The sequence below is a fragment of the Molossus molossus genome, unplaced genomic scaffold (genome assembly GCF_014108415.1).
Source record: "Molossus molossus isolate mMolMol1 unplaced genomic scaffold, mMolMol1.p scaffold_m16_p_2, whole genome shotgun sequence".
NCBI lineage: Eukaryota > Metazoa > Chordata > Mammalia > Chiroptera > Molossidae > Molossus > Molossus molossus.
In genome coordinates, this window is record NW_023425355.1 from 91392041 (window position 1) to 91417583 (window position 25543).

The 25543-nt window shown below is 53.3% G+C and overlaps 1 protein-coding gene across 2 annotated transcripts; it reads left to right on the top strand.

Moving 5' to 3' along the window:
• Positions 1-979: 979 nt before the first annotated feature.
• On the top strand, positions 980-24478 carry PDZD4 (PDZ domain containing 4). Of its 2 annotated transcripts, XM_036270740.1 has the most exons (8): positions 980-1221; positions 18692-18945; positions 20018-20108; positions 20593-20691; positions 21646-21708; positions 22122-22223; positions 22515-22610; positions 22784-24478. In XM_036270740.1, exons 1-8 carry the CDS (start codon positions 1162-1164, stop codon positions 24329-24331), a joined length of 2313 nt encoding a protein of 770 aa, XP_036126633.1. In that variant the 5' UTR covers positions 980-1161; the 3' UTR covers positions 24332-24478. The 2 variants fall into 2 exon arrangements, with proteins under 2 accessions (XP_036126633.1, XP_036126632.1); XM_036270739.1 differs by lacking the exons at positions 980-1221; positions 18692-18945 and adding an exon at positions 19433-19479.
• Positions 24479-25543: the final 1065 nt, after the last annotated feature.

The window sequence follows — 25543 nt, forward strand, 5'->3', positions numbered from 1 at the left end:
CTTGGCAGGCTCTCCCCACGATCCATGCCACCTCTAGCTGTTTTCTTTTTATTCTTAAAAAAAAAAAAAGTAACAACGGTTCCCATTTCAATGACAGCGAAGGAACGGCCGGCCGAGTTAAAGGAGAGAAGCCGTCATTAAAGGGAAACCGGGGGGAGGGGTAGAGGCATTCGGGCTGCCCTGTAAAGGGCCTGGCAAAGGGGCTGAAATCGCCTCCCCACCTCTCCCCGAAGGGCCTGAGCTCTCTAAGGGATCCCGGGGGGCGCTCCTCCAAACACGATCCGTGTCTCCCAGGTCTGCACCGCACAGGTGGTACCTCCAGTGCTGGGCGCCCGGGGCCCGACGCCGGAGTTGGCGGGGAGCCAGGGGTCTCCCCCACCCGGTTCAACGCCCGCGTCCAGGCCCCGCCTCTGGCTTCCCGCGCCAGCTCCGGAGGCCTCCCGCCGCCCGCGCTCCCACCCAGCCTCGCTCTCCTCCCCTCGCGCGTGCGCCCCGTCCCCGCGCCCCTCCCCCGCCGTCGCCGCGGGCCCGCGCGCGTGTCCGTCGTCCCGGGCGGGAGCTGGAGATAGCGGGGCCAGCTGGGGGCCGGAGAACGGGCGCCGGGAGCGCAGGGAGCGCGGCCGGACAAGGCGGGAGCGCGGGCGCGGGCCTGGCCGCGAGCGGGAGCCGCCGCTGCGCCGCCGCCCCCCAGTCGGCGGGCCGGGCCGCGGCGCTGAGCGCGAGGGCCGGGCTCCCGGGGCCGGCGGCCATGGGCGGGAGCCGGAGGCGGCAGCGGGAGCGGCAGCGGCAGCGGCGGGCTCCGCGGGCGGGGAGGCGCGCGGCCCACGGCCCCTGACGCCCCCGGCGGCCCGGCGCGCCCCCGCGCCTCCTGGGGGGCCGTAGCCAAGCAACGCCTGGCGCGCTCGCCCATCCCCCGCTTCCCTTTTTTTTCCTGGCCGGGTGCGAGGGAGCATGCCCGCCCCTGGCCTCAGCCAGCTAAGAGTTAACCCGAGGGGCGTGGAGCTGCCCCCTCCTCGGGGGCGTGCCCCCCTCCCCTGCTAGGCGGCCCGCCCCCCGCTCTAGGGTATGGCTCCCGGCCCTGGCCCGGGACCCGAGGTCCCGCGCAAGGGCCAGTGAAAGACGTTTACCCGATTCCGCCCTCTACCCTCGCCGGCCAGCACCATGGGATGTAATATGTGCGTGGTCCAGAAACCGGAGGAGCAGTACAAAGTGATGCTTCAGGTAGGGCGGCTGGACCGCTGAGGTGGGAGGCGTGGGCGCCACCTGGGGAGGAAGCCGGCTGCGGGGTAAGGCCTGTTGGAGCCATGGCCACAGATGTGGGAGGACTGGAGGGTTCTAGAGGGAGAGGTAGGGAGCCATTCTCGCCCTCAATTTCTGCAGCTGCTGGGTGTTGGCGCTCCGTGGGAACCAGTCACAGATGGGGGAAACTGCGTGGGGATGGGGGTGTGGGGCGCATCCTTTGGGCGCCGGGAGTAGGTTGGTACGCGAGCCTTGGGTTCAGATCGGACCGGGTTGGGAAGTTGGGCTCGGTCCGAGTCCAGCGCGCTTAGGAGCTGGGAGGCGCGATGCTGCGGGCGCCAGCGCGGGGTGGAGGTTGCATAGCAACGGGCTCTTTACCTCGTACACGCTTGCGGGGCTGGACCCAGGGCAGGGCTGGGAGGCTGGCGCCCGCAGCGAGTGGTACCACCAAATCCAGATCTCCCAGATCTCCGTGGGACAGGGGCGCAAGCCTGCATGGGCAACCCGGTGCCCTGCAGACGCCCGGTCCGGGCAGGGATGCCAACCCCAGCACCCACTCTCCTTTCCAGCCGAAACGGTGGGTGTCCAGGCCTTGGGGTGCCTCGGGTGAGTGGCCGCCATCGGGTTCAGGGGAAAGGGCCGTCCGCTGGCGGTGTTGTCTGGCCTGCTCTCTCTCCCGCTGGGCCTGGGGGGGCGGGTAGGGTGGGGGAGCGTGGACCAGGGGGTGTGTGGCTGGGAGGAACTGGAGACACCCGATTGCGAGCTCCGACCTGGACTCCAGCCCCAAGGCTGGGAGCAGGGCTTCCTTGCCTGTGCGTGGCGTTATTTCGTGAGTGCGTGCCTGTACCCCATCTGTATGTGCGCGGAGGCTCCTGTGGCCCCACGTGTGTGTACTTTATGTGTGCGCTCTGAGAGCTGCCTAGAGAGATGTCCCAGGTGGTGTGGCCTGAGACGCCCCCAGGGCCAAGTGAAGGGAGTTCAAGGTGAGAGGGAGTCGAGACCCTGGTGCAAACCGGACTCATACAGATATGCACTTCAACTCCGTGTTCATTGGTCGGGATTGGGGAGCAAGTGCAGGTGGGAGCGGTGTTGGCTGGGAAATGGGGTCTCCTTAGAAGAATAGGGGGAACCCCTACAGGTATCAGTGGGATCGCGGGAAGGGGTGGGAATCAGTGCATCAGAGGATTGGGGAGGCTGGGAAAGTCCAGAGTTTGTGCTGGGAGCCTAGTTCTTCTGGCCTCCGTGAGAAGGGGGCGGGGTGGGCAGGTGGGGAATCTTGCCCTATCCTGGTGGCACTCCTTAGCTCTCCTAGCAGATCTCCGGGGCACAAGAACCCTCTGCTTTTCGAGGCCCTCCCCACCCCTTCCTGGACATTGCCTTTGCCTCCTCATGGGATCGGGTTCAGGAATGACCCCGGTTGGGATTGGGACAGAGAGACAGTCTGTGAAATCCCAGTGATGGGCACCCAGGCTGCCGGAGGGAGGTGGGCTCTGCTGGTTGGTCGATGAGGCCCTGGAATCCCATTCTCACTGCTTCCTTTCCTGGAATCATTTCATCAAAAGGCAAGTGGTTCCATTGGGGGACAGACAGAGACTTTGCTTGGGGCGATGGGCGCATGAGGCAGTGTGCAGATGATGTTTTATTGAGTTGTACAATTGAAACCTGTATGGTTCGTGAACCAATGTCATCCCAATAAATTCAATTAAAAAAAAAAAAAAGAAGGCAAGTGGTTGCAAAGCAGGTGGCTCTGGACTTTGCCGGGGAGGCATTGATGTAGTCAGGCCAGACTCATGGGGATGTGTGAAAAGTGGAGGACAAAACCTGCACTGCACTATTGGCCTGAAATGAGCCATGGGTGGGAGGAGACACTATGGTAACCCTTTGGGGGGCTCCACATGGCAGTGGGAAGAGGCACCATAGCTTGGGCTGGGGCTGGCTTTAGGGGTCTCCCTGTCTGAGGAGGATTTGAATAAAAATTCCTGGGCCAGGTTTTCCTCCTTGAGTGAGAGCCCCAAGGCCTGGGCAAGTAGGCTCCCAGGGTGAGGGTGCCTCCAAAGGCCAGCCACCCTCTGATGTTTCCTGGTCCGAACTGCAGCCATACCTGACCAGTCCCTGGGAACGCTGCCCCTTTTTAGAACTTTTTTTTTTGGTACATGCCCCTAGCGGGAACCGAACCCGGGACTCTCTGATCTACAGGCTGACGCTCCAACCGCTGAGCCAAACCGGCCAGGGCCGCTGCCCCTTTTTAAAGCTTTTGCCAGTTTGGACAGAAGGGAAGATTAGATGCAGTTTTAAAAGAGGAACATCCTTTAAAATTAAGGGAAAATGAAAGAAGATTGAATTTTTAAAATCTGGAAACCAGAGAAAACCATTAGCTATCTCAGATGACCCCATTTCTGGGGCTAGAGTCCCAGGCATAAAAGGGAGAACTTTTGCCCGGAACCTACTCTCAAAGAAGGTAGCTTTTGTCCCAAAAGACCAGTCAACTTCCAGGACTCCTTGCTAGGCCAGTGCTTCTTAAACACTGATGTTCTCCCAGCTTTAGTGGCACTTCTCCCTGTCTCCTCCATACCGGCCTGTGAGTCCTGCACCTCACCAGAGTAAGGGACCCCACTAAGACACAATGCAGCCAAGAGAAATGAACACGTACACCTACATCACTTGCTATGTGACTCCCTTGTGCAAGGGCTCTTCCTAGATCTCCAGAGGTCTCTGACCCCCAGGTTAAGGAAACCCCCCAAGTCTCTATCCTAGCCTTGAGTTCCAGGCCTTTTTTGCCTGATGACTCCCAGGCACTTAAAACAAAAAACAAACAAACAAAAAAAAACAAACTACAGCTTTATTGAGATACATTGCATACTCTTACCCTTAAAGTATGCAATTCAGAGGTTTTTAGTAAAGTCAGAGTTTTGCAACTATCACCACTAATTCCAGAACATTTTCATCACCTTAAAAAGAAACCCCATACCCATTTCCCCCCATACCTCCCAGCCCCTGGCACCCACTAATTTACTTTCTATCTTTGTGGATTTGCCTTTTCCAGACATTTCTAAATGGAACCATACAATATGTGACCCTTTGTGTCTGAATTCTTTCATTTATCATGTTTTCAAGGTTTATCCATGTTGTAGCATGTATTAGTACTCATTTTTTTTATTACTGAGTAATATTCCCTTGTATGGTTATACCACATAATATTTATCCATTCATCTGTTGATGGCTATTGGGTTGCTTCCACTTTTTGGCTATTGTGAATCATGCTCCTGTGGGTGTACAAATATCTATGAGTCCTTACTTTGTTTTATTAGGTATATACTCAGAAATGGAATTGTTGGATCATATAATTCTGTTTGGTTTTTTTGAGGAGCTGCTGCATGGTTTTCCACCAGAGATTAACCATTTTACATTTCCACCAGCAATGCAAGAGGGTTCAATTTCTTCCCATCCTTTCCAACATGTGTTTTTTTTTTCACTTTTATCTAATTTTTGTTGAATTAACACATTTTTAAAAAGGTGCTTACTTTATTTAAAAAATGTTTTTATTGATTTCAGGGAGAGGAATGGAGAGGGAGAGAGAGAAATATCGACTGTCTGCCTTCTGCACACCCCCTACTGGGGATCGAGTCTGCAACTCACCCAACCCATCCGGGCATGAGCCCTGACCAGGAATCGAAACAGTGACCTCTTGGTGTATGGATCAGTGCTCAACCATTGAGACACACTGGCCAGGTTCATTGTGGTTTTGATTTTCATTTCCTGATGGCTAATGATGTTGAGCATCTTTTCATGTCCTATTGGTTATTTGCATATCTTTTTTGGAGAAATTTCTATCTTTATGCCAGTACCAACTGCTTTTACTATAGCTTTGCAAGTAAATTTTGAAACTGGCAAGTGTGAGTCCTCCAACTTTGTACTCTTCAAGATTGTTTTGGCTATTCTTGGTCCCTTGAGTTTCCATATAAAATTTAGGATCAGCTTGTCAACTTCTGAACAGAAACCAGCTGCACTTTTATAAGAATTGCATTTAATTTGTAGAACAGTTTGGGGGGGTAGTTATTACCCATGAACCTGGGATGTCTTTATTTTTTTTTAAATTATTTATTGATTTTTAGAGAGAGAGGAAGGGAGAGAGAAAGAGAAACATCGATTTGTTGTTCCACTTATTTATGCATTCATTGGTTGATTCTTATATGTGCCCTGATCTGGGATTGAACCCGCAACCTTGGCATATTGGGACAACACTAACCAACTGAGCTACTCGGCCAGGGCCAACATGGGTTATCTTTACATTTGGGTCTTCAATTTTCTTCACCGATGTTGTTTGTGCATTTTCTAAAAATTTATTCCTGTATATTTTATTCTTTATGATGCTATTGCAAGTGGAATTGTTTTCTCAATTTCCTTTTCATCTTTCTCATTGCCATTGTATAGAAATACAGTAAGTTTTTGTATATTGATCCTGTATCCTGCAACCTTACTAAACTTCATTTATTAGCTTTAATAGTTTTTAGTGGATTTTTCAGGATTTTCTGTATATGGGATCATGTCACGGGCAAATAGAGATAGTTTTACTTTCTTTCCAATCTGGATGCCTTTTATTTCTTTTCTTGCCTATTTGCTTTGGTTAGAACGTCCAGTACAGTGTTGAATAGAAGCCAGCATCCTTGCTTTGTTTCTGATCTAAGGGGAAACTTCCAATCTTTCACCAATGAGTATGAGGTTAGCTGTGGGTTTTTCACAGACGCTCCTTATCAGGTTAAGTTCCCTTCTGTTCTTAGTTTGAGTGTTTTTAGCATGTTAGATTTTGTCAAGTGCCTTTTCTATGGCTGTTGAGATGTTCTCATGACTTTGGCCCTTTATTCTACTGATATGGTCTATCACAATACTTTAAATGCAGCATGTTAGAGCTCCATCCATATTTCCATTATCCCAGTCATGTCCTCCAAGGGTGGGTGCTGGGGGTGGCAGGCGAGGTGGGGGTGTGAGCTTGAAAAATCTGGAAAGGATGCTGAGTTGTGGGGGGTGATGCATGTTGGGTTAGGAATCAGAAGGAGCCAGGTTACACAGGGTGGAAAGGAAGGAAGTGGCACCATCTAGCACCAAGGCACAAAATGCCTTCCATGTGCCCCTGCTTGCTGGGCTTCTTCCTCTCTGTGGTGGATCTAATCACACTCCACTCTGTTGAACTCATCTCTTTGCCTCTTGATTTTGGTAACCCTTCTCTGACATCATCATATGCTGACTGGCTAGCTGGTGGCCTGGCACATAGGAAGCCTATGTGACAAAGGAAACTCCTCCAGCCCACTCCACCCATTCCCTGCAGGGCCTAGCTATCTCTGCTCTTCTTTCAGCCTCTTGGATGAATGAGTCAACCACTTGTCTTCTCCCCTCTGGCCACATCAGGAGAGGCCAAAGAACACCTCTCCAGTCCTTTTGATAGTCTCCCATGCCTTCTTTTGTCCAGCACCTACTTGCTGAGCCCCCACTGTGCTAGCCACCATCCTGTGTGCTAGGGATCCAGCTTGGAACACCACAATCCCCCTCACCTGGGGCCTTTTTACAATGGGGGAGGTACTGACCATGAACAAAGAGGCACAATGGCGAGGGGAAGAAGGGGCGATCTGCTACTGAGAGCAGGGTAGAGGGCAGTGGGTCCATGCCTGTCCCCTCTCTCCGAGACATCTTTCTCTGTCTTCCATGGCACCTCTCCCCACCCCCACTTGAGTGGGGGTTTCCTGTGAGCAGCACTTTGGTACTGTCATTGTGCATGAAATAGGTCCTCTGGAAATCACTGTGGAGTGCATGAATGGGGCACTGAATTCCAGTAGCCATCATGTGCATAGGCTCATCATGCTTTACCATTGACCCAAGATTTTATTTTATTTTATTTGTTTTTGGTTTTTTTTTGTTTTGTTTTTTTATCCTCACCCGAGGACATTTTTCCATTTTTTGTTCAGGTAGAGCGGGAGGGAGAGAGAGGAACAGAGAGAGAGAGAGAAACATCGACGTGAAGGGACACATCGAGCGGCTGCCACCCGCACAACCAACCAGGGCCGGGGACAAACTGCAACCGAGGCACATGCCCTTAGCGGGAACCGAACCCGGGTCTCTCTGGACCGCTGGCCGACGCTCTAACCGCTGAGCCAAACCGGCCAGGGCGACCCAAGATTTTAAAATGCCCTTCCTTCCTTACCTCATTACGAGGACTGTCTGAGCCATTGATAGAAAATTCTAGAAAATGCAAATTTATCTATAGTGACAGAAAGAAGAGCAGCATTTGCAGGGATGGTTGGAAGGGAGGGATGACAAAGGGGCATGAGGACACTTAGCGATGATGGAAATAAATGGTCATTGTCTTAATTGTGGTGACAATGATAGTTTCACGTGTGTGTGTGTGTGTGTGTGTGTGTGTGTATCAAAACTTTAAATTGTATGCTCTAAATATGTACAGTTGATTGTATGGCAATTATACCTCAGTAAAGCTTTAAAAACAAGAAACACACACACACACACACACACACACACACACACGGACAAAAAGCAGGTAAGAACACTTAAGCCCAGCACAGGTTTTAGTGGGGCTGAGTGGGTCTTTCCTTCCATCTACCTCAAGTCCCTGCCAGATAGGTAAGACAGTGTGGTGTGCTGTTACTGAATGGTTCACTTGCTCAGTGCCTGTTTCCTCACCTGCTAAATGGGAATAAGAGTGCCTGCCTCCTGGGGTCCTTGCCTAGGCAAGATCAGTGTCTTTGGCACTGGGCCCCCTGGGATCTCATTTGGGTGGGGTGGGGGGTGCAGTTGCTGCCATCAGTTGTTAACATTGAAATTGGATAGAGAAGGCCTTACTCATGGATGTGTCACACTTAATGTCCAGAGACATTATTCTGAGGGTTTCTGTAATGTAAAAGAAATAGACAGATTTGGTCCTTTTGCTCAGGAGTCAAGCCAAAGGAGGAAAGACTGAGAAGCTGGGGCTTGGGGTTGACTTTGGGGTGTCACAGGCATCTCTCCTCTTCATAGTGCAATCTGCTTCTTCCTCTTGCTTGCTTTGAGCAGTGGAAATGAAAAGCACTTCGTAAAGAAAATCATTTGGATTATTGCTAAATGGGGAGGGCCAGCCAGGTTAGCCCAGAGGTGGGTGGGTGGGAGGATGTTTTCAGCTGTCATCCACAGGGCCTGGAAAGCTGTGAGCACACACCTAAAGGTTGATGTTGATGACCTCAGGAATTGCTTTGCTTTTTCACCCAGGAGGTATGGGGCATCCCTCATTCCCTGCTGGTCTTCCCAAACAGGACTTCAGAGGTTCCTGAGACTTCCTCTCCCTGGGAAAAGCGGGGGCAGGGCAGATGGGTCAGATTTCAGCCTACCATGTGCGGGCACCACTACACAGCTTTGGAGAGAGTGGGGGGAGGAGAGAGGAGAGAAGGAGACACCCTTCGAAGCACTTGGCTTGGTGTCTGAACCCTGTTCAGGTGTGTGCAAGTACCTCCTCATTCCTCAAGGGGGCACTCTGGGACAGCTGACTCCACCCTGGGGTCTTGTTAAAATATAGGATCTGATTGAGCAGGCACAGGGTGCGGCTTGGGATTCTGCATTTCTCACAAGCTCCCAGATGATGTCCATGCTGCTGGTCCTTGGACCACACATTGAGTAGCAAGAACCTCAGGTAGGAACTTGGATTAAATCAATGAAGCCCCAAATCACATCAACATCACTTAGGATGTGGGTTTGTTACAAATAAGAAGTGAGGCCTCACTTCACCTATTGGATCAATTTCCAGGGGTCATTGCTCAAGGTGGGTAGGTCCCAAAGGACATAATCTGTTTTTCCATATCACATATAGTAACTGACCCTCCCTTTCCCATCATCCACAGCCTTACCAACATACAGGTGGCTCACATGGGCACCCAGACACACACACCACCCCTAGACTACTAAAAAGACCTTGGGTAGCTGCCCTGGACTCTTTTAGGAGGTCAATGTCATTAAATTGCCTGGCCGGTGTGGCTCAGTGGATTGAAATTCATCCCATGGACTGAGAGGTCCCCGGTCTGGGTGGGTTGCGGGCTCGACCCCCAGTGGGGTGTATGCAGGTGACAGCAGATCAATGTTTTGTCTCTCACATCAATGTTTCTCTCTCCCTTCCTCTCTAAAAAATAAAAAAAGTGGATACATTGTTCTAGATTAGAGGAGACTAGAGATATAACAATCAAATGTAATATGTGTGATCCTTGATTGGATTCTGGATCCAAAAAAAGGAAGCTATAAAAGCATTAGTTGGTACAGTTGGAGAGATGTGGAGGTGGCTGTCCCACTGCCAAATCCATGAGCTTATTAGGGGTGTTGTGGTTTCCCCAGGGAATGGCAATGTTCGTTTCAGCATCTTGCTTTTTAAAGTGTGTGTACAGAAAGGAGGGATCAGGGGTGGCAGAATGTGCACTCTGGGGAAATCTGGGTGAAGGAAATGCAGATGTTCATTATCAAATATTCCAATGTTCCTGTGGATTGACATGAATGAGGACTTCTGTTGGGCCACTGAAAAGACAGAAGTTCAGAGAACCTGCCCTTGGCTCAGACTACCCTTCTCTGCAGAGGCTTCTTTCTTCAACAATGCTCTGTCAGTTTGGAGGTCCCCATAACATTTGTCTGGACTGGGGAAACCAGACACAGCTTCATCCAAAGGGTCCCTGGACACAGCTGACTGCAGAGCTGAGAGCCAGCTGGTCCATCAGAACTCCCTGCCCAGGGCAGAGGGTAACTTCTGGTTTCTGTTCTCTAGTCCTAGCCTCAGTTTCCTAATCCTCAGAGTGGGGTTAGTTGAGTCATAATAGCAATTATGTAGTTAACCACCTCCCTGAAGTCTTACTGTGGGTGAAAGGGTCTTCCCTGGGAGTCCCTGCAGGACCCCCAGAAAACCAGGCCTGGGTTCTTTCTCTCGGCCTCCCCCCACCTCTCCCGCCCAGATTCCACAGTAGCGTATTTGGGAAGTATGGTGATGGAGAGCCGGGAGAGGGGAGAGGGAGAGAGAGAGAGAGAGAGAGAGAGAGAGAGCGCGAGCGAGCGAGCGCGCCTGGAGAGGAGAGAGAGAGAGAGCCTGGAGAGGAGAGAGAGAGAGCCTGGAAAGGAGAGAGAGAGAGGGAGGGAGAGAGAGGGAGAAAGAAAGAAAGAACGAACGAGAGCCCAAAGAGGAGAGAGCCCTGACTCTTTGTCTGAGGCTCTGGGCTGGGAGGGGGGCGGGGCGAGCGCGCCTAGGGCCCCGCCCTCCACCACTGGCCACTGGCGGCTGCTGCACCGCGGCTGGAGGAGGGCGGTGCAGCAGAGGCTGGGGCTGGCCCTCGCCTATACCTGGCCCCTGCCCAATCGTTACCACCCCCTGAGCTTCCTGCGTTTCTCTCATCTGTCTCCTTATTACTCCTATGTCTCCTTCACCTGCCACTGGTGTCCCTTCGCCTATCTCCAATGTCCCCAAGGCTTTCTCTTTTCCTCATTTTCTGGCATTATGAATATTTCCTCTTCTGAACCTGTCTAATCAGCATTCAGGCGAACTCAGTTGCCTCTTGTCCTCATCCTTAGCCCCCTGGTGATGAGAGAGCTGGGTCCCCCAGGGCCGAGAGCACAGAGCAGCAGACAGTGGCTCAGGTGTCCAGACTCCCTGTTTCCGGTACAGCCTCTGACAGTCCACCTGCTGGGACCCCTCAACCTCGTTGCTCACCTCCAACACCCTTGATTATTAGAAAAGCCCCCAGCACCCACCACAACTTCCTCCAGATACTCCCTTTGAGGTTGGCTTGAGCTAGGCACCTGCCCCAGCTGCGTCTTATTCCCTCCCCCGACCCCTCCCTCCCTCACCCCGCTTTCTGGCTGGTAACCTTGATCACCAAACTCCTGTTGAGGGGTTACACCATAGAGGTCTGGCTTGCATTGAGTGGCTGGGGTGGGCATTGGGGTGTTGGGCAGGCATGGGCTCCCACTGAAGGCATGGGCTCCCACCCAGCAATTAGGAGGTCAGTGTCCCCCAACCCCCACCAAGGCCTTCTATCCTCTTTGTTTTAGAAAAAAGTAATTAAAATTTTTTTCAGTGACAGTTGACATACATTATTATATTAGTTTCAGATGTACAACATAGTGATTAGACATTTGTGTAACTTATGAAGTGATCACCCAGATAAGTCTAGTGGCCTCTTCTACTCAGACCCTGGGCTGGGGAGATCATGGCCCACACCTTGGCCACCACAGAATCATTTCTGCAAATGCAGTCCTAGAGAGAGCCAGAGGGAGTGGGGATGGGGGCTTGGAGGGTGTCTTCCCAGTCCTGCCCTGATTCTAAGGGCCACTGAGGCTGACTGGCTAGCCCTATGTCCAGGCCCTTCCCAGTTTTGCAAAACCAGCTTCCCAGTGCTTCCTGGTATGGGTGTAGAGTCTTTTTGACCACCTCCCCTAAGGGGAGAGCATGGGGGGGGTGCTGTTATTCACCCCCTCACCTTTAAGGCAGGAGGTCCTGGAGTGAAGGCCCTTTCCCTACCTGGAGCTCACATTCCAAGGTATCCCCACCTCCCACTACTTTACCCCCTCTGGGACTCCAGGCTCCTGGGAGCTGTTCCTTCCTTTTGGGCAAGAAGTTGAAGGCAGTGGAGGGAAAAAGTAGGGCCTCCTGAGCCTCCTCAGATCAAGTCTGGATATGAAATGTGATGTGACTTCATTGCCACTGCTCTCCTTTAACGGCGCTCAAGGGGCTGGAGCCCAGAGGCTGCAGTCTGAGCCTGGCTGCCCAGGAGCCAGAAGCACAAACCAGCCAACTTTCATAGTCTGCAGGGAAATGGAAAAACTCAGAACAGATCACAGGCTAGATTGTTTTTGTATGTTTCCTCTCTGATTAGCAAATTAATGTTCATTGGAGAAAATGCTGTAAAGAACAAAAGAGAAAAGTCACATAAATACTGCTTCCACCCAGCCTAGGCTACCTACCACTTGCCAAGATCCACACTCCCAGAAATCTCAGATTTCCATTTCCCTTGCATAATATTTTAATTTATTATTTCCAAGCCTTTCCCCATAAACATTTTATATGGTAACCATCATAGTTCATGTGTCATTTTAACAAACAGGCTTGTTATTAGAAGACTATAGTACACACTTACAGTCAAAGTTGTAAAGGTTTTGGCATTAAAAAGAATGCTGGTAGCCTGACCAATGTGGCTCAGTGGATTGAGCATCACTCTATGGACAGCAAGGGCCTGGTTCAATTCCTGGTCAGGGTACATACCTGGGTTTCCAGCTCAATCCCCAGTAGGGGGTATGCAGGAAGCAGCTGATTGATGTATCTCTCTCACATTGATGTTTCTCTCCCTTCCTCTTGCTCCAGAAAAATCAGTAAAAACATTTTATTTATTTAAAATAGTTTTTTTCTTTATTGATTTTAGAGAGAGAGGAAGTGAGAGGGAGAGAGAGACAGAAACATTGATGAGAGAAAACATCAATTGGCCACCTCCTGCCCCCCCCCCACTGGGGATCAAGCCCAAAACCTGGGCATTTGCCCTGACTGGGAATCGAACCGGTGACCTCTTGATGCATGGGTCGACGTTCAACTACTGAGGCACATCGGCCAGGCAATAAAAACTTTTTTTTTATCCTCACCCGAGGACACTCTTTCCATTTTTTGTTCAGATAGAGTGGGAGGGAGGGAGGGAGGGAGGGAGGAAGAGAGAGAGAGAAAGAGAGAGAGAGAGAGAGAGAGAGAGAGAGAGAAAGAGAGAGAAAGAGAAACATCAACGTGAAAGGGACACATTGAGTGGTTGCCACCCACACGACCCAACCAGGGCCGGGGACAAATTGCAACCGAGGTACATGCCCTTAGCGGGAACCGAACCCAGGTCTCTGTGGACCGCAGGCCAATGCTCTAACCGCTGAGCAAAACTGGTCAGGGCAATAAAAACATTTTAAAAAAATAGCCCTGGCTGGTTTGGCTTAATGGTTAGAGTGTCAGCCCTTTGATTTTGGTTCTCGCTAAGGGCACATACCTCTGTTGCAGTTTGTCCCCGGCCCCGGTTGGGGTCATGTGGCTGGGAACCACTCAGTGTGTCTCTCTCACATTGATGTTTCTCTCTCTCGCTTCCTCCCTCTCTCCCTCCCACTCTATCTGAAGATGAATGCAAAAATGTCCTCGGGTGAAGATAAAAAAATTTTTTAACAATAATAGAAAGAGTCTGGTGTGGCTCAGTGGTTGAGCGTTGACCCATGCACCAAGAGGTCGCTGGTTTGATTCCCAGTCAGGGCACATGCCCAGGTTGTGGGCCCGATCCCCAGTGGGGGGCATGCAGGAGGCAGCCAATCGATGTTCTCCCTCATGGATGTTTCTATCTCTCCTTACTTCCTCTCTCACTAAAATCAATAAAGGAAAAATAAAATAAAATAAAATGACTGCTGGTACTTCAGTGAATTAAAATATAGAATGACAGCCCTGGCCAGTTTGTCTCAGCGATTAGAGAGTTGGCCCATGGACCAGAGTTGCAGGTTCGATTCTGGTCAAGGGCATGTATGTACCTCGGTTGTGATTTGATCCCTGGCCCTGGTTGAGGTCGTGGGAGAGGCAACCAATTGATGTGTGTGTGTGTGTGTGTGTCTCTCTCCCCACTCTATCTGAAAAATCAATAGAAAAATATCCTCAGATATATATATATATCTCCATCCCTGCTGGTGTGGCTCAGGTTGAGCATCAACCTATGCACCAGGAGGTCACAGGGTCAATTCCCAATCAGGGCACATGCCCAGGTTTGGGGCTCAGGTGTTCAGGATTCAGCCAATTGTTTCCCTCATCATTGATATTTCTATCTCTCCCTCTCCCTTTTTCTGAAGTCAACAAAAACATATTAGAAAAAAATAATATATATATATAGAATGACCATATGGCCCAGTGACTCCACTCTTAGGTATATACCCAAAGATTTGAAAACGGGGACTCAAACATGAAGTCAGGGACTTGTGCAGGAATGCTCCTAGCAGCATGATTCACTGTATCCAAAAAGTAGAAACAACCCAAATGTCTGTCCACATTTTAGCGGAGAAACAAAATGTAACCTATCTATGGAATATTATGGAATATCATTCAGTCCTAAAGGGACTAAAGTACTGATGCTTGCTGCAATATGGATGACCCTAGAAAACTTGCCAAGGAAAGATGCCAGACATTCAGATACTACATACTGTAGGATTCCATTTAACTGAAGTGTCCAGATGGGCAGAAATGAGATTGATGGGGGCTGGAGTGAGTGTGGAGAGAATTAGTAGGGGGTCTCCTTTTTGGGGTGATGAAAATGTTCTGGAATTAGATAGAGGTGATGGTTGCACAATGTGAATACACTAAATGCCACTGAATTGTACACTTCAGAATGTTTAAGGTGGTAAATTTTGTGTTAGGTATATTTGACCACAATAAAAAATAACGCTGCTCTTAACATCCTTGCAGTCCGCATAATATTTGTCATTTTGGGATCTATTTAGAGCAAATTTACTGGGTTTGAGGATATGATGAACATTTTCAACCTTTATAATTATTGACAAATTACTTCAGAAAGATAACCATTTTACACTCTGGGGTAAGATCCACACTGAGTGTGTGATCGGGTGAGGAGGTCAGCCAGGATGAGGGGTGCTGAGTGCATGGGACCTGTGGAGACTGGACAGTGAGTGGTCCGTTGGTGCATAAACAGGAACCAGGCTGACTGAAAGCAGAGTGTGAGGGCTACCTGGGTCCCATTTGGGCAAAGGGGTGCCTCTAAGGCTCGAGTCCCCTCTTCCTGGTAGAAATGAAGTGACTTCCAGCTCAGCTGGAATTGGGTTGGAGCCATGGTCCACAGGCCAACCCGTTTAGGCCCATCCCAGCAGCAGGAAAAAGAGCCATGTGTAGAGAGGCCCCAAGCAGAGAGCATGAAATCTAAGGCAAGGTAAGCGCACTGAAACCAGCAGGACTGGCTGCCAAAGGGTAGTTTCTAGCTAAGGCAAGAAATGGTGCCCGGCACATGGCAAGGCTGGCACAGCCCACCTGGAGTACTAGAGAAGATGAGAGCCTTTGGGAACTGGGGTCAAGGGGGTACATGTGACATTCAAGTGGGCTTCCAGGTATATGAAGTGTTGGAAGGTAAAGTGGATTTCTTCTGGATTGTTCCAAGAGGCAGGTGAGCACTTGATCGTGAGTTTTCTAACATTGGGCCCATCCAGCAAGTATCACTCTTCCTGAACTGGAGGGGCTTCTTGTGAAGCTGACCACCCAGGTCAACATGGAACATGATTCTAATTGGATTCCTATAAGTAGCCAGGCCCCTGCCCTCAAGCATACTGCCCTGAGGGTGGGGGGTGGGGGCGACGGACATGGAAGCAGAGCTGAGGGCCAACTTGCCTGGGAGCTCCTGGGAAGGTTGGATGGGGCCCCTTGGGACTTCCTCTCTGACCTGAGGATGAGCTGAGTATTCCATGTCTGCTCTGGCCCAGCCTGGGCCTCCCCATGCCCATCCTGAGCCTTTGATTTCTGGTGGGCCCTCTCAGGTCAGAAATCAAGGTGTGGTGGGAGTGTACTCAGTGAGTCCCCTGGAGCCTGATGACACTCAAGTCTCACGGCTGTGAAACCTTACCCAAGTGTTAGGTCTACCAGGGTCCAGCCTGTGCCACATGCTCAGCACACTCCCTGGGCATTTGCTGGACCTTTCATGGCTCCAGATGCACAGGTGCTTGGGCAGAGCCTCAGTGTATGTCTGCTTACCAGTGAGTGTGGTTCTTCCATTGGAATGGACACACTTGGGCACCTGGCCTTGAATGGGTATACGTGACAGGAGGGGGGCAGGAAGTGATCAGCAGGTGCCAAGGACACCAGTTCCCAGAAGGAAGGATGTGTGAGGGGGCAGGAAAGAGTGGCAGCTGTGAAATCTGGAATAAAAAGGCAATGTAGAGACCCCCCAGTGCCCCCCCCATCTCCCCAGCTGAATAATTTACCAAAAGCTTAGGATGGGACAAAGGAGGATAATGACACAGGCTGACACTTGGTGCTGAGTGGGGAGGCGGGGGTGGGAGAAAAGACCCGGAGGAGTTCAACACAGGGTCATAACAGCCACCAAGCCTTACCCCTCACCAACACAATCCATTCACACCCAGAGCCCCAGATCCCTACTCACACTCCTATCTAGGCTACCACACCCACCAAAATCATAAACAACCACCCTGCACACAATGTACCCACACATCTACCTCCAGTCCTCCACACCTCAGCCAAAACCCCACCCACATCCCCACTGCCTCCCTACACCCTTATTTCCACCCCCTCCCACCCCCACTCACATACCCTCTGCCCCACTCCTATCTACACCTCCCACAACTCCCACCCCAGCCCCTATTACATAAATCAAGGAGGGGGCTTTCTCCTAGGTCCCCAAGTGAGCCCACTCCCCATTCCCTGAACCCCTAGCCCCATGCTTGCCCCCCCACCAGGCCTGAGATGCTGTGGCTCCTCAGGACTCCTCCAGCTGTTCTGTGGAAACTTAAGAACTCTGAACTCTGAAGGCATGTGACAGTTTTCTGTATTTTGCAAGTGTTCTACAGTGAACCTGTGTTTCTTTTGTAATTAGACAAAATTGATTAACACAATCTTTTCTGACCATGGAATGTTTGGACAGAGGGGAGACATAAAAACTGAAATTATCTACAGGGACATAATCAGATAGCAGAAAGGGAATTACTCAGAGGAGCCATGGCTGGCCAGGGGTCCCTGGACTCCCTGTGCTTTCCTAAGACAGCCTGCTTCCTGGAAATGCCATCCAGGGGCTGGTCTGTCACGTTGCAGCTGGGAAGACAAGATGTTACAGTTGGATTGGGCATCTCTGAAGAACCCCATCCCCCTGAGACATCCAGGGAGGAAGGTAGTGTGTGAGAATGAGAAGATTGCACAGCCAAGCAGAAAAGGGCTCTCATTTGCCACAGCCGCCTGTGCCCCTGTGCCTTTGCCCAAGTGGGGCCCTTCTCCCTCTCATCCTGCAGAAGCTCTGTCCATGGGTGCACACTAGATCCCCGGGACCTGTACTCTCTGTGCTGACGGTCAAGATCTTTGCTTCCACCTGCAAACCAGCCTCCCTGTCTCTTTCTGGCCCCCTCTCACTTCCCCTGATGCAGGGCCAGGTGGCACCTACTCAGGAAGCCATCCCCTGTCCCCCACACCCCCCTTCCTAGGCCGGCCCTGTGTTTCCGTAGCAGCTCTCGAAAAGGTCTGCCTTGGCACTTGCCTGCAGGGTGTAGCCATTTGGGGTGTCACTGCTAGTGTGTGGCCTTTCCAGGCCCAGAACAGCCCTTCTACAAGCTGCTGAGTGAATTGAAGACCCTGCTATCCCCCTGCTCCAGGAACTGCTTCCTGATTCTCCCTCACTGGCCCCATGACAGATTCTGGCTATGTTTCTTTGGTTATTAGTGTTCTTGCCTCCCTGCCAAGGAGGGCCTTGAGGTTGCAGTGTGTACTGCAGGGTTCACTAATTGAAAAGTGACCATTCCAGAGCCCAAAGCACATAGGTTGCTGCAGAAATCAGGGGCTAGGCTTGGGCCAGCCTTCTGTCTCCAGTTGCCTTGAGGGCAACTTGCTCCACCCAGCTGAGACCCTGCCCTGGACCTCTGCTTTCCTGGTTCTCTGTCTGGAAGGCCCTCCATCCTCCAGCCAGTATCAACCTGCTTTTCCCTGGAGCCTGCTCCAGCCCCACCTTCTCCTTGGCTCACAGATTGCTATGGCCTCCTCTTTCCCTGTACCTGACCCCCCACCACTGCGAGAATCCTGGCTTGCAACATGACTATGACTCACTTCCTTTGTCTTGCTGAGCCTTGGTTTCCTCATCTGCCAAATGGATTGTTGGGGTCAGAATTGGGCACATCAGGCACCCAAGAAATGGCGGTGGTTGTATAAGGGCCACTTCCTTGACCTCAGACTGCCTTGCGATTCCAGGAGGGTCTGTGCCTGTTGGCCTTTTCTCTTTGGTGAGTCCCTCACTACCTTGAGGACAGAGATCCTGTCCTTTGCATCTTCTTACTCTTCCCCAACCCTCCCACCTGAACCCATTTGTTGACTGACACCCATTGGGAGAGGAGTCAAGATCTTTCTCTCACACAGCAGATGCTCAGTTATTGCCAAAGGGGACTCTGAAATCTTTTAGATGCTAGCTCTGGCCTCAGCGCTGCCTGAAGGAGAAGCAGGGCCGGAGTGAGGGGGACAGAAGAGTGGATGGCTCTTGGAGGAGGGCTGAAGGATGTTCTAGTGTGAGAGCAGAGCCCCTAGACCTAGTGCAGTTTCTGGGGCTCCCCAGCTTCTGGGGTTCACCTGGAAATGAGGGCACTAAGGGTAAGCAGGGCCAAGGGTGGAGAGCAGATTTCTTGGTTATGCAGATTGGTGCACTGGTCAGTGGGTTCTCATGGGGGCATGTCTCTGCCACAGGTGAACGGGAAGGAGCTCTCCAAGCTGTCTCAGGAGCAAACCCTGGAGGCCCTGCGCTCCTCCAAGGAGCCCCTGGTGATCCAGGTGTTGAGACGCAGCCCCCGCCTCCGGGGGGACAGCTCCTGTCATGACCTGCAGCTGGTGGACAGTGGCACTCAGACTGACATCACCTTCGAGCATATCATGGCGCTGGGCAAGCTGCGCCCGCCCACCCCGCCCATGGTCATCCTGGAGCCGTACGTCCTGTCTGAGCTGTGAGTCGCCCTCAGGAGGGCCCCGGGCCCTGCCTCCAGAGAGGGCCCGCCACCAGGGGCAGCCATCCCACACCACCCAGAGGCTACCTTGCTGCAGCTCTGGGCATGGCAGGGAGACCCTGACTGGCTTGCCCTCTCAGGCAGGAAGCAGGCTCCTTGGCCTCCAGAGTTGACTGTAGCACCCAAGGGCTCAGAAATCTCCAGGCCTCTAGCCTCAGGCTGGACACCAGCCGGGGAAGGGGCCAGGGGAGGCTGACCCGCAGGCTCCTCATTGTATCTACCCCCAGGGCCAAGGGAGGACCATCCTGGGACCATGCTGCTGGAAGGTTGAGGTCCTCAGCTCCTCCTCCATCTTCTCTCCTCTGCCGTCCCATCGTCTTCTGCCTCACAAGCATCACCCCTTGAATCTTCTTGCATCCTTGTCTGTCCCATCTCTCTTCCTGCTCTGAACTTCTTCCATCTCTTCGGCTTCTTTCTTTGGCTTTGGTTCACTCGGAAGAAGGGCCTCTCATCCAGGCCTGGTGGCTCATGACTGTGAGCACTGACTCATTCTGCTAGTCTAAACCTCGGCTACAGGGAGGTGGTCCCGGGATCCCCTCCTCAGAGAGGTAGGCCCAGGGCCACCAGCAGCCAAGCTTAGCTTCTGGGCAAGGGAGGCCACGCCACCACTGGAGGGCCTTCTCTGCCCCCTAGCAGTCCTCCAGGGCCTGGATAACTCCTGGGGGCGTTGCATGAGTGGGGTCAGTGCTGGGTGGGAGGGGCATCCACAGTTTGGAGAAGTCAGTCTCTGCCAGCTGGCATAGTTGAGGAGTCTGATCTGGGGGAGAGGGTTGGAGAGCTAGGCATGTCTGCATCCTCAGTGTGGACCCCTGCACACTCCTGGTCTATGCATGGATGCATGTAGCTCAGAAGGAGGGAGTTCTGGAAGAAGTAGCCTGGCCATCTTCCCTGAGGGTGTACCCAGAGCAGGGTTCCATGCTGAGTGCAATGGGACTGGCCAGCCTGGGAAGCTGGGACAAGGGCACAAGAGGAGCAGATGGCCAGCCTGATCCCCTCCCCTTCTCCTGGGCAGCCCCCCCATCAGCCATGAGTATTATGACCCAGCGGAGTTCATGGAGGGCGGCCCGCAGGAGGCAGACCGTATGGACGAGCTGGAGTATGAGGTGAGCCGGGCGGCCAGGGCAGGGCCTGCAGCCAGCCTCAGACGGCTGTCTATAGCCCAGCTCAGGGCCTGGCTCCTGCTGCTTCCAGGCTTCCAGGCTGCTGGGCCTTGTGGTCCTTCCCGGTGTGTGGCTGGTTACTCAGGCTCACCCACCAAGTCTGGCTGAGTTGGGGAGGGCTTGGGTGAGGTCCCATGGTCAGTTTATGTTGGTGAGTCTGCGTCCCGAACATGTCTGTGTCCTGTGCTTCCTGTGTGTCTCGTTCGTATGTCTTGGGCATTTCCTGGTAGGGAAGACCACTGAACACATGCGCCATTTTTGGATGGTAAGAAAGACCCTCCAAACCTGGGGCTGGAAGCTCAGCTCAGGTGAAGTACTGCTGGGGGTTAGGGCCGGGCCGCGCCTGCCACCACGGCTGCAGCATGGGTCCTTGCTCATGTATTTCCTGGGCTTTCTTCCTCTGCTTCCCCCACTCCCCTTGTGGCAGGAGGTGGAGCTGTATAAAGCCAGCCACCAGGACAAGCTGGGCCTGATGGTTTGCTACCGCACCGATGATGAGGAGGACCTGGGCATCTACGTTGGAGAGGTATGAAGGTGGGGATATGGGGGTGGAGTCTTCTAGAAGGCAGCAGAGTCCCATGCTGTCTTCGTGCTAGGACCTCAAAGCTGGACTTTGATTCCCATTTGTACTGCACCAGTGCGACAAGTGGGCACCATGGTGGTGGCTGCTGAGGCAGTCTGGAACACAGAATCCCCATACCATCCAACCTCTTGGCCTTTCCATATTGCCCATGGCTCTAAGGCTGCCCACAAGGATCCAGCTGCCAGGGATAAGGCCTGCTTAGTATCATAGGGAGGCTGCCAGTTAGTTGAGGCCAGGGTAGCCAATAGCTTCAGTGTATGTCTAGCCTGACAGCCTCCCCCAGCACACGTGGCCAGGGTGGAATAGTGGGCAAGGCTGAGGCAGGAAGAGGTCCTGGCCAGGCTTTGTTCTTCCTCCCACATCTGCAACCAGCCCTTCTGGCACTCATGGGGGGTCATTCTTCCCCACCTGTCTTTGGCAGATGTCTGTGTGTCCACAGGAGGGAGGATGACTCCCCTGCTGTCCTCCACACTCTAGCAGTATCCTAATCAAGTTAAAACCTTCATATGAATATCCTACTGTTGATGTTTTATGAGTATGGGAAACTATCCAGCTTCCTACATGTGCCTAGCCTCTGACACAAAAAAGAACAGGCTTCCATGCAAAATAGTGTAAGAGTGCCAACCAGGGCATGGGCATGGGAATGGGGGTGGCAGGCAGGGGCTAGAAGGTTTTGGTCAGCAAGTTGGTGGCTTGTGCTAGAGAGAAGTGACTAGCTCCGGGCCCACTGTTCTGTCCCTGCCTCCTGGAGCTTGGAAGCTGCTGGTCTGAGCTGAAGAGGGAGTAAACAAGGAGCCTTTGGTTTGCTTTGGGAGCCCCCGAGGTGAGGCTGATCCTTCCTACTGAAAGGGCACCTTAGTAGAGGTGCCAAGTCCCCAGGATGTGTGTGCCTTGCAGGTGAATCCCAACAGCATTGCAGCCAAAGACGGCCGGATCCGAGAGGGAGACCGAATCATCCAGGTGAGCAGGGCAGGCACACCTGACCCAGGGGTCTACTGTGCCAGCCGTCCCACTACCTCTTCTTAGCTGATCCTAGCTCTGTCCTGCTAAGAGCTTAGCCTGCTGCCAGTCATCCTGCCATGGCTGAAACCAGGGCTGGGTCTCATCTTTCCTACACAACTGCCCCAGGTGGCTCCTGTGTGCCCATGAAATCTGCTCTGGCACCTTGCCAGCCTGTCCCTCTACCCCTCAGATGTGAGCACATCTATTCCTCTGAGCACATGTGCTTTTGCACAGGCCAGACTGTCCTCTCCTGAGGCACCTTCCACTTCTTTCTGTCCTGCCAAAGCTTGATAGCCTTGTTCTAGCCCAGGGTGCTCAACCAGGGCCCAACAGCTCTGGCATCCTGTTGATTATTCCTCGGCTTGCCACAGATAAATGGTGTGGACGTCCAGAACCGGGAAGAGGCGGTGGCCATCCTGAGCCAGGAAGAGAACACCAACATCTCCCTGCTGGTGGCCCGGCCTGAGAGCCAGGTGTGTGTGTTTGGCAGGGTGTTCTGGGTCCCCTCACATCAGGCTTTCTGTCTTGGAATCTGCTGATCTGTGACAAGGGCACAGACATGCCAACACCCTGGCACTGATGGAGGGCTGGCAGTGTCCCAGGGCCTGTTTCCCCTTTTGGCATATGATGGCTGGGACCACTCCCTCTCTTGGGTTGTTGACTTCATTGAGACCAGAATGCTGGGTATGGAACCTTGAGGCAACTGGAGGGATGTCTGGGGAGGTTCTTAAGACAGTGGGGACATCACAGGCCTGTCTCTGCAGCTGGCAAAACGATTGAAGGACAGTGACCGGGATGACTTACTGGATGACTTGGGCTCAGAGAATGAGGGGAAGTTGAAATCTCCCCCTGCCCAGCAGGTGAGGAAGGATGAAGGGCAGGTGGTGGGGAGGGCAAGCAGGAAGGGAGAGTGAGGAGGGGATGGGGGTGCGTGGGAGGTGGACTGGACCCCAAAGCCCTTCTGTTCCCAGTCCTCGTTTGGCGCCCTTGCTAGTGGGACCCAGACTGAGTAGGGTTCATCTTTCTACCCCAGCTCGTAAACCAAGAGGAGCAAGGGGCCCCTGATGTGGGCCCAGGCCTGAGCAACAGCCAGGAGCTGGACAGTGGGGTGGGCCGGACTGATGAGAGCACCCGCAACGAGGAGAGCTCTGAGCATGACCTGCTGGGGGACGAGGCCCCGAGCACCACCAACACGCCTGGGACCCTGCGCAAGTTTGGCCTGCAAGGGGATGCCCTGCAGAGCCGGGACTTCCACTTTAGCATGGATTCCCTGCTGGCTGAGGGGGCCGGGCTAGGGGGTGGCGAAGTCCCGGGCCTCACTGATGAGGAGTATGAGCGCTACCGAGAGCTGCTGGAGATCAAGTGCCACCTGGAGAACGGCAACCAGTTGGGCCTCCTTTTCGCCCGGGCCTCCGGTGGCAACAGCGCCCTGGACGTCAACCGCAATGAGAGCCTGGGCCATGAGATGGCCATGCTGGAGGAGGAGCTACGGCACCTGGAATTCAAATGCCGCAATATCCTGCGGGCGCAGAAGATGCAGCAGCTGCGGGAGCGCTGCATGAAGGCCTGGCTGCTGGAGGAGGAGAGCCTCTATGAGCTGGGGGCCAGCGAGCCCAAGAAGCACGAGCTGTCCGACATCTCTGAGCTGCCTGAGAAGTCTGACAAGGACAGCACCAGTGCCTACAACACAGGAGAGAGCTGCCGCAGCACCCCGCTGCTCACTGAGCCCCTGCCGGAGAGCCCCCTGAGGCGGGCCACTGCTGGCAACTCCAACTTGAACCGAATCCCCTCTGGCCCCCCTGTCACCACCCACCCTAAGGCAGCTCCTCCACAGGGGAGCCCTGCCAAGTTCCGATCCCTCTCCCGAGATCCAGAGGTGGGCCGGAGGCAGCATTCAGAGGAGCGTGTTCGCAGAAGCCCCAAGATGGGAGTGACCCTGGAGCGTGTGGGCCCTGAGGGCAGCCCTTACCTCTCTAGGCGCCACCGAGGCCAGGGCCAGGAGAGTGAGTACTACCACAGCTGTGTGCAGCTGGCCCCGTCACGCTGCCTGGAGGATCTGGGCCATGGCCCCTTGAGTTTGGCTGGTGGCCCTCGGGTGGGCGGAGCAGTCGCAGCAGCCACCGAAGCGCCCCGCATGGAGTGGAAGGTCAAGGTGCGCAGCGATGGAACCCGCTACGTGGCCAAGCGGCCTGTGCGTGATCGCCTCCTAAAAGCCCGGGCCCTGAAAATCCGGGAGGAGCGCAGTGGCATGACCACGGACGACGATGCGGTGAGTGAGATGAAGATGGGTCGCTACTGGAGCAAGGAGGAGCGGAAGCAGCACCTGATTCGTGCCCGGGAGCAGCGGAAGCGGCGTGAGTTCATGATGCAGAGCCGGTTGGAATGCCTGAGGGAACAGCAGAATGGTGACAGCAAGGCTGAGCTCAACATTATTGCCTTGAGCCACCGCAAAACCATGAAGAAGAGGAACAAGAAGATTCTAGACAACTGGATCACCATCCAGGAGATGCTGGCCCATGGCACTCGCTCAGCTGATGGCAAGCGGGTCTACAACCCTCTTCTCTCAGTTACCACCGTTTGAGCAGCCCAAATGGGAGCCAGCTGCACTACAGGGCGGGCCCTCTGCCCCAGCCCAGGTCCAGTGAGCCTCCAGGAACCCCACTCCCTACTCTCCCTTAGAATCTAGTGTGTGTCTGTGTGTGTGCACAGGTGTGCACACACCTGTCTGTCTTTGTGTTTGTGCACAGGACTTTACCAGAGAGAAACCCCTGAGGAGCATGGGCACCCCTTCAGTTGTGTGCGAGTGTATGTGCAACATGAGCCCAGGCACATGCACGTGCACACACTCTTACACACCCCTCCAGAGCTCTCAGTGTGAGTACTTGGGGACAGGGAAGTGGAGCTGAAAAGAAGTGAAGAGGATTGTCCTAAGCACAAGAGAATGTCCAGCTTCTGAGCTGAGCAGTCTCTCCCCCTGCTGGGAGCCTCCACTACCTGTAGACAAAGGCAACCCAGATTTTTGTGGTTTTTCTCCCTTTCTGTGCTTGCCAATTGTTTTTCTGTTTTGTGCACCTGCTCTGGTGGCTAGCAGCTCCTTCAGGTTGCCTGACAAAGGTGGAATCCCCCACCTAGTCAGGGCTGGGAAGGAGGTGGGTGGGGGGGGAGTAAGAGAGGGAGGGTGAGGGTGGGAGGGAAGGGATGGGAAGGAAGGGAAGAATGGGAAGCAGCTTTCCTGCTGGCCTCCACTCTGAGGTGTGGGGACAAGGAGCCTCAGACATGGCTTGGGAGGCTCACCCTGGGGGCTACCTTTGTGACTGAGGGAGAGCCAAAACTGGGGGGCCTAAGGGGGCAGTATCCATCCAAGAAGAAATAACTGAGCCCAGGGCTGTACCTGACTCCATGAGGAGTGTGGCTTCTCTTCTGAGGGTCATGCTTAGACTTGAGGGGTCCAGAAGCTGAGGCCCATGAATAATAGCACAAGACCTTTGTGACAAGACTCACATGGAGTTGAGGGAGCAACCTGGATCCCAGTGAGAGGCATGCCTGGCCAGCTGAGCTAACTGGGGAAATGTCCCGCAGCCTACTTTGCAGGTGTGGACCAGGCAGCCCTCGGGGACTGGTACATTTAGTGAGAGCTGGCCTCGAGATCCCTGGGGCCCCTAGGACTCAGAGAGCCTCAGATTGGAGGCAGACAGGCTGCCCATCCCTGCCCCCTACTAGCATCACAATAAAGCAAGCTGCCTTTTTATGGTGACTCTGGGACTCTCTGTGTTCATTCTAATCGGCTGGGAGA

Excerpts from the sequence above, each read along its gene's own strand:
- PDZD4 (XM_036270740.1), top strand. The coding sequence starts at position 1,162 with ATGGGATGTAATATGTGCGTGGTCCAGAAACCGGAGGAGCAGTACAAA. Across the intron at positions 20,692-21,645 it reads TGGGCATCTACGTTGGAGAG|GTGAATCCCAACAGCATTGC; the intron begins GTATGAAGGTGG and ends TGTGCCTTGCAG. Across the intron at positions 21,709-22,121 it reads AGGGAGACCGAATCATCCAG|ATAAATGGTGTGGACGTCCA; the intron begins GTGAGCAGGGCA and ends GGCTTGCCACAG.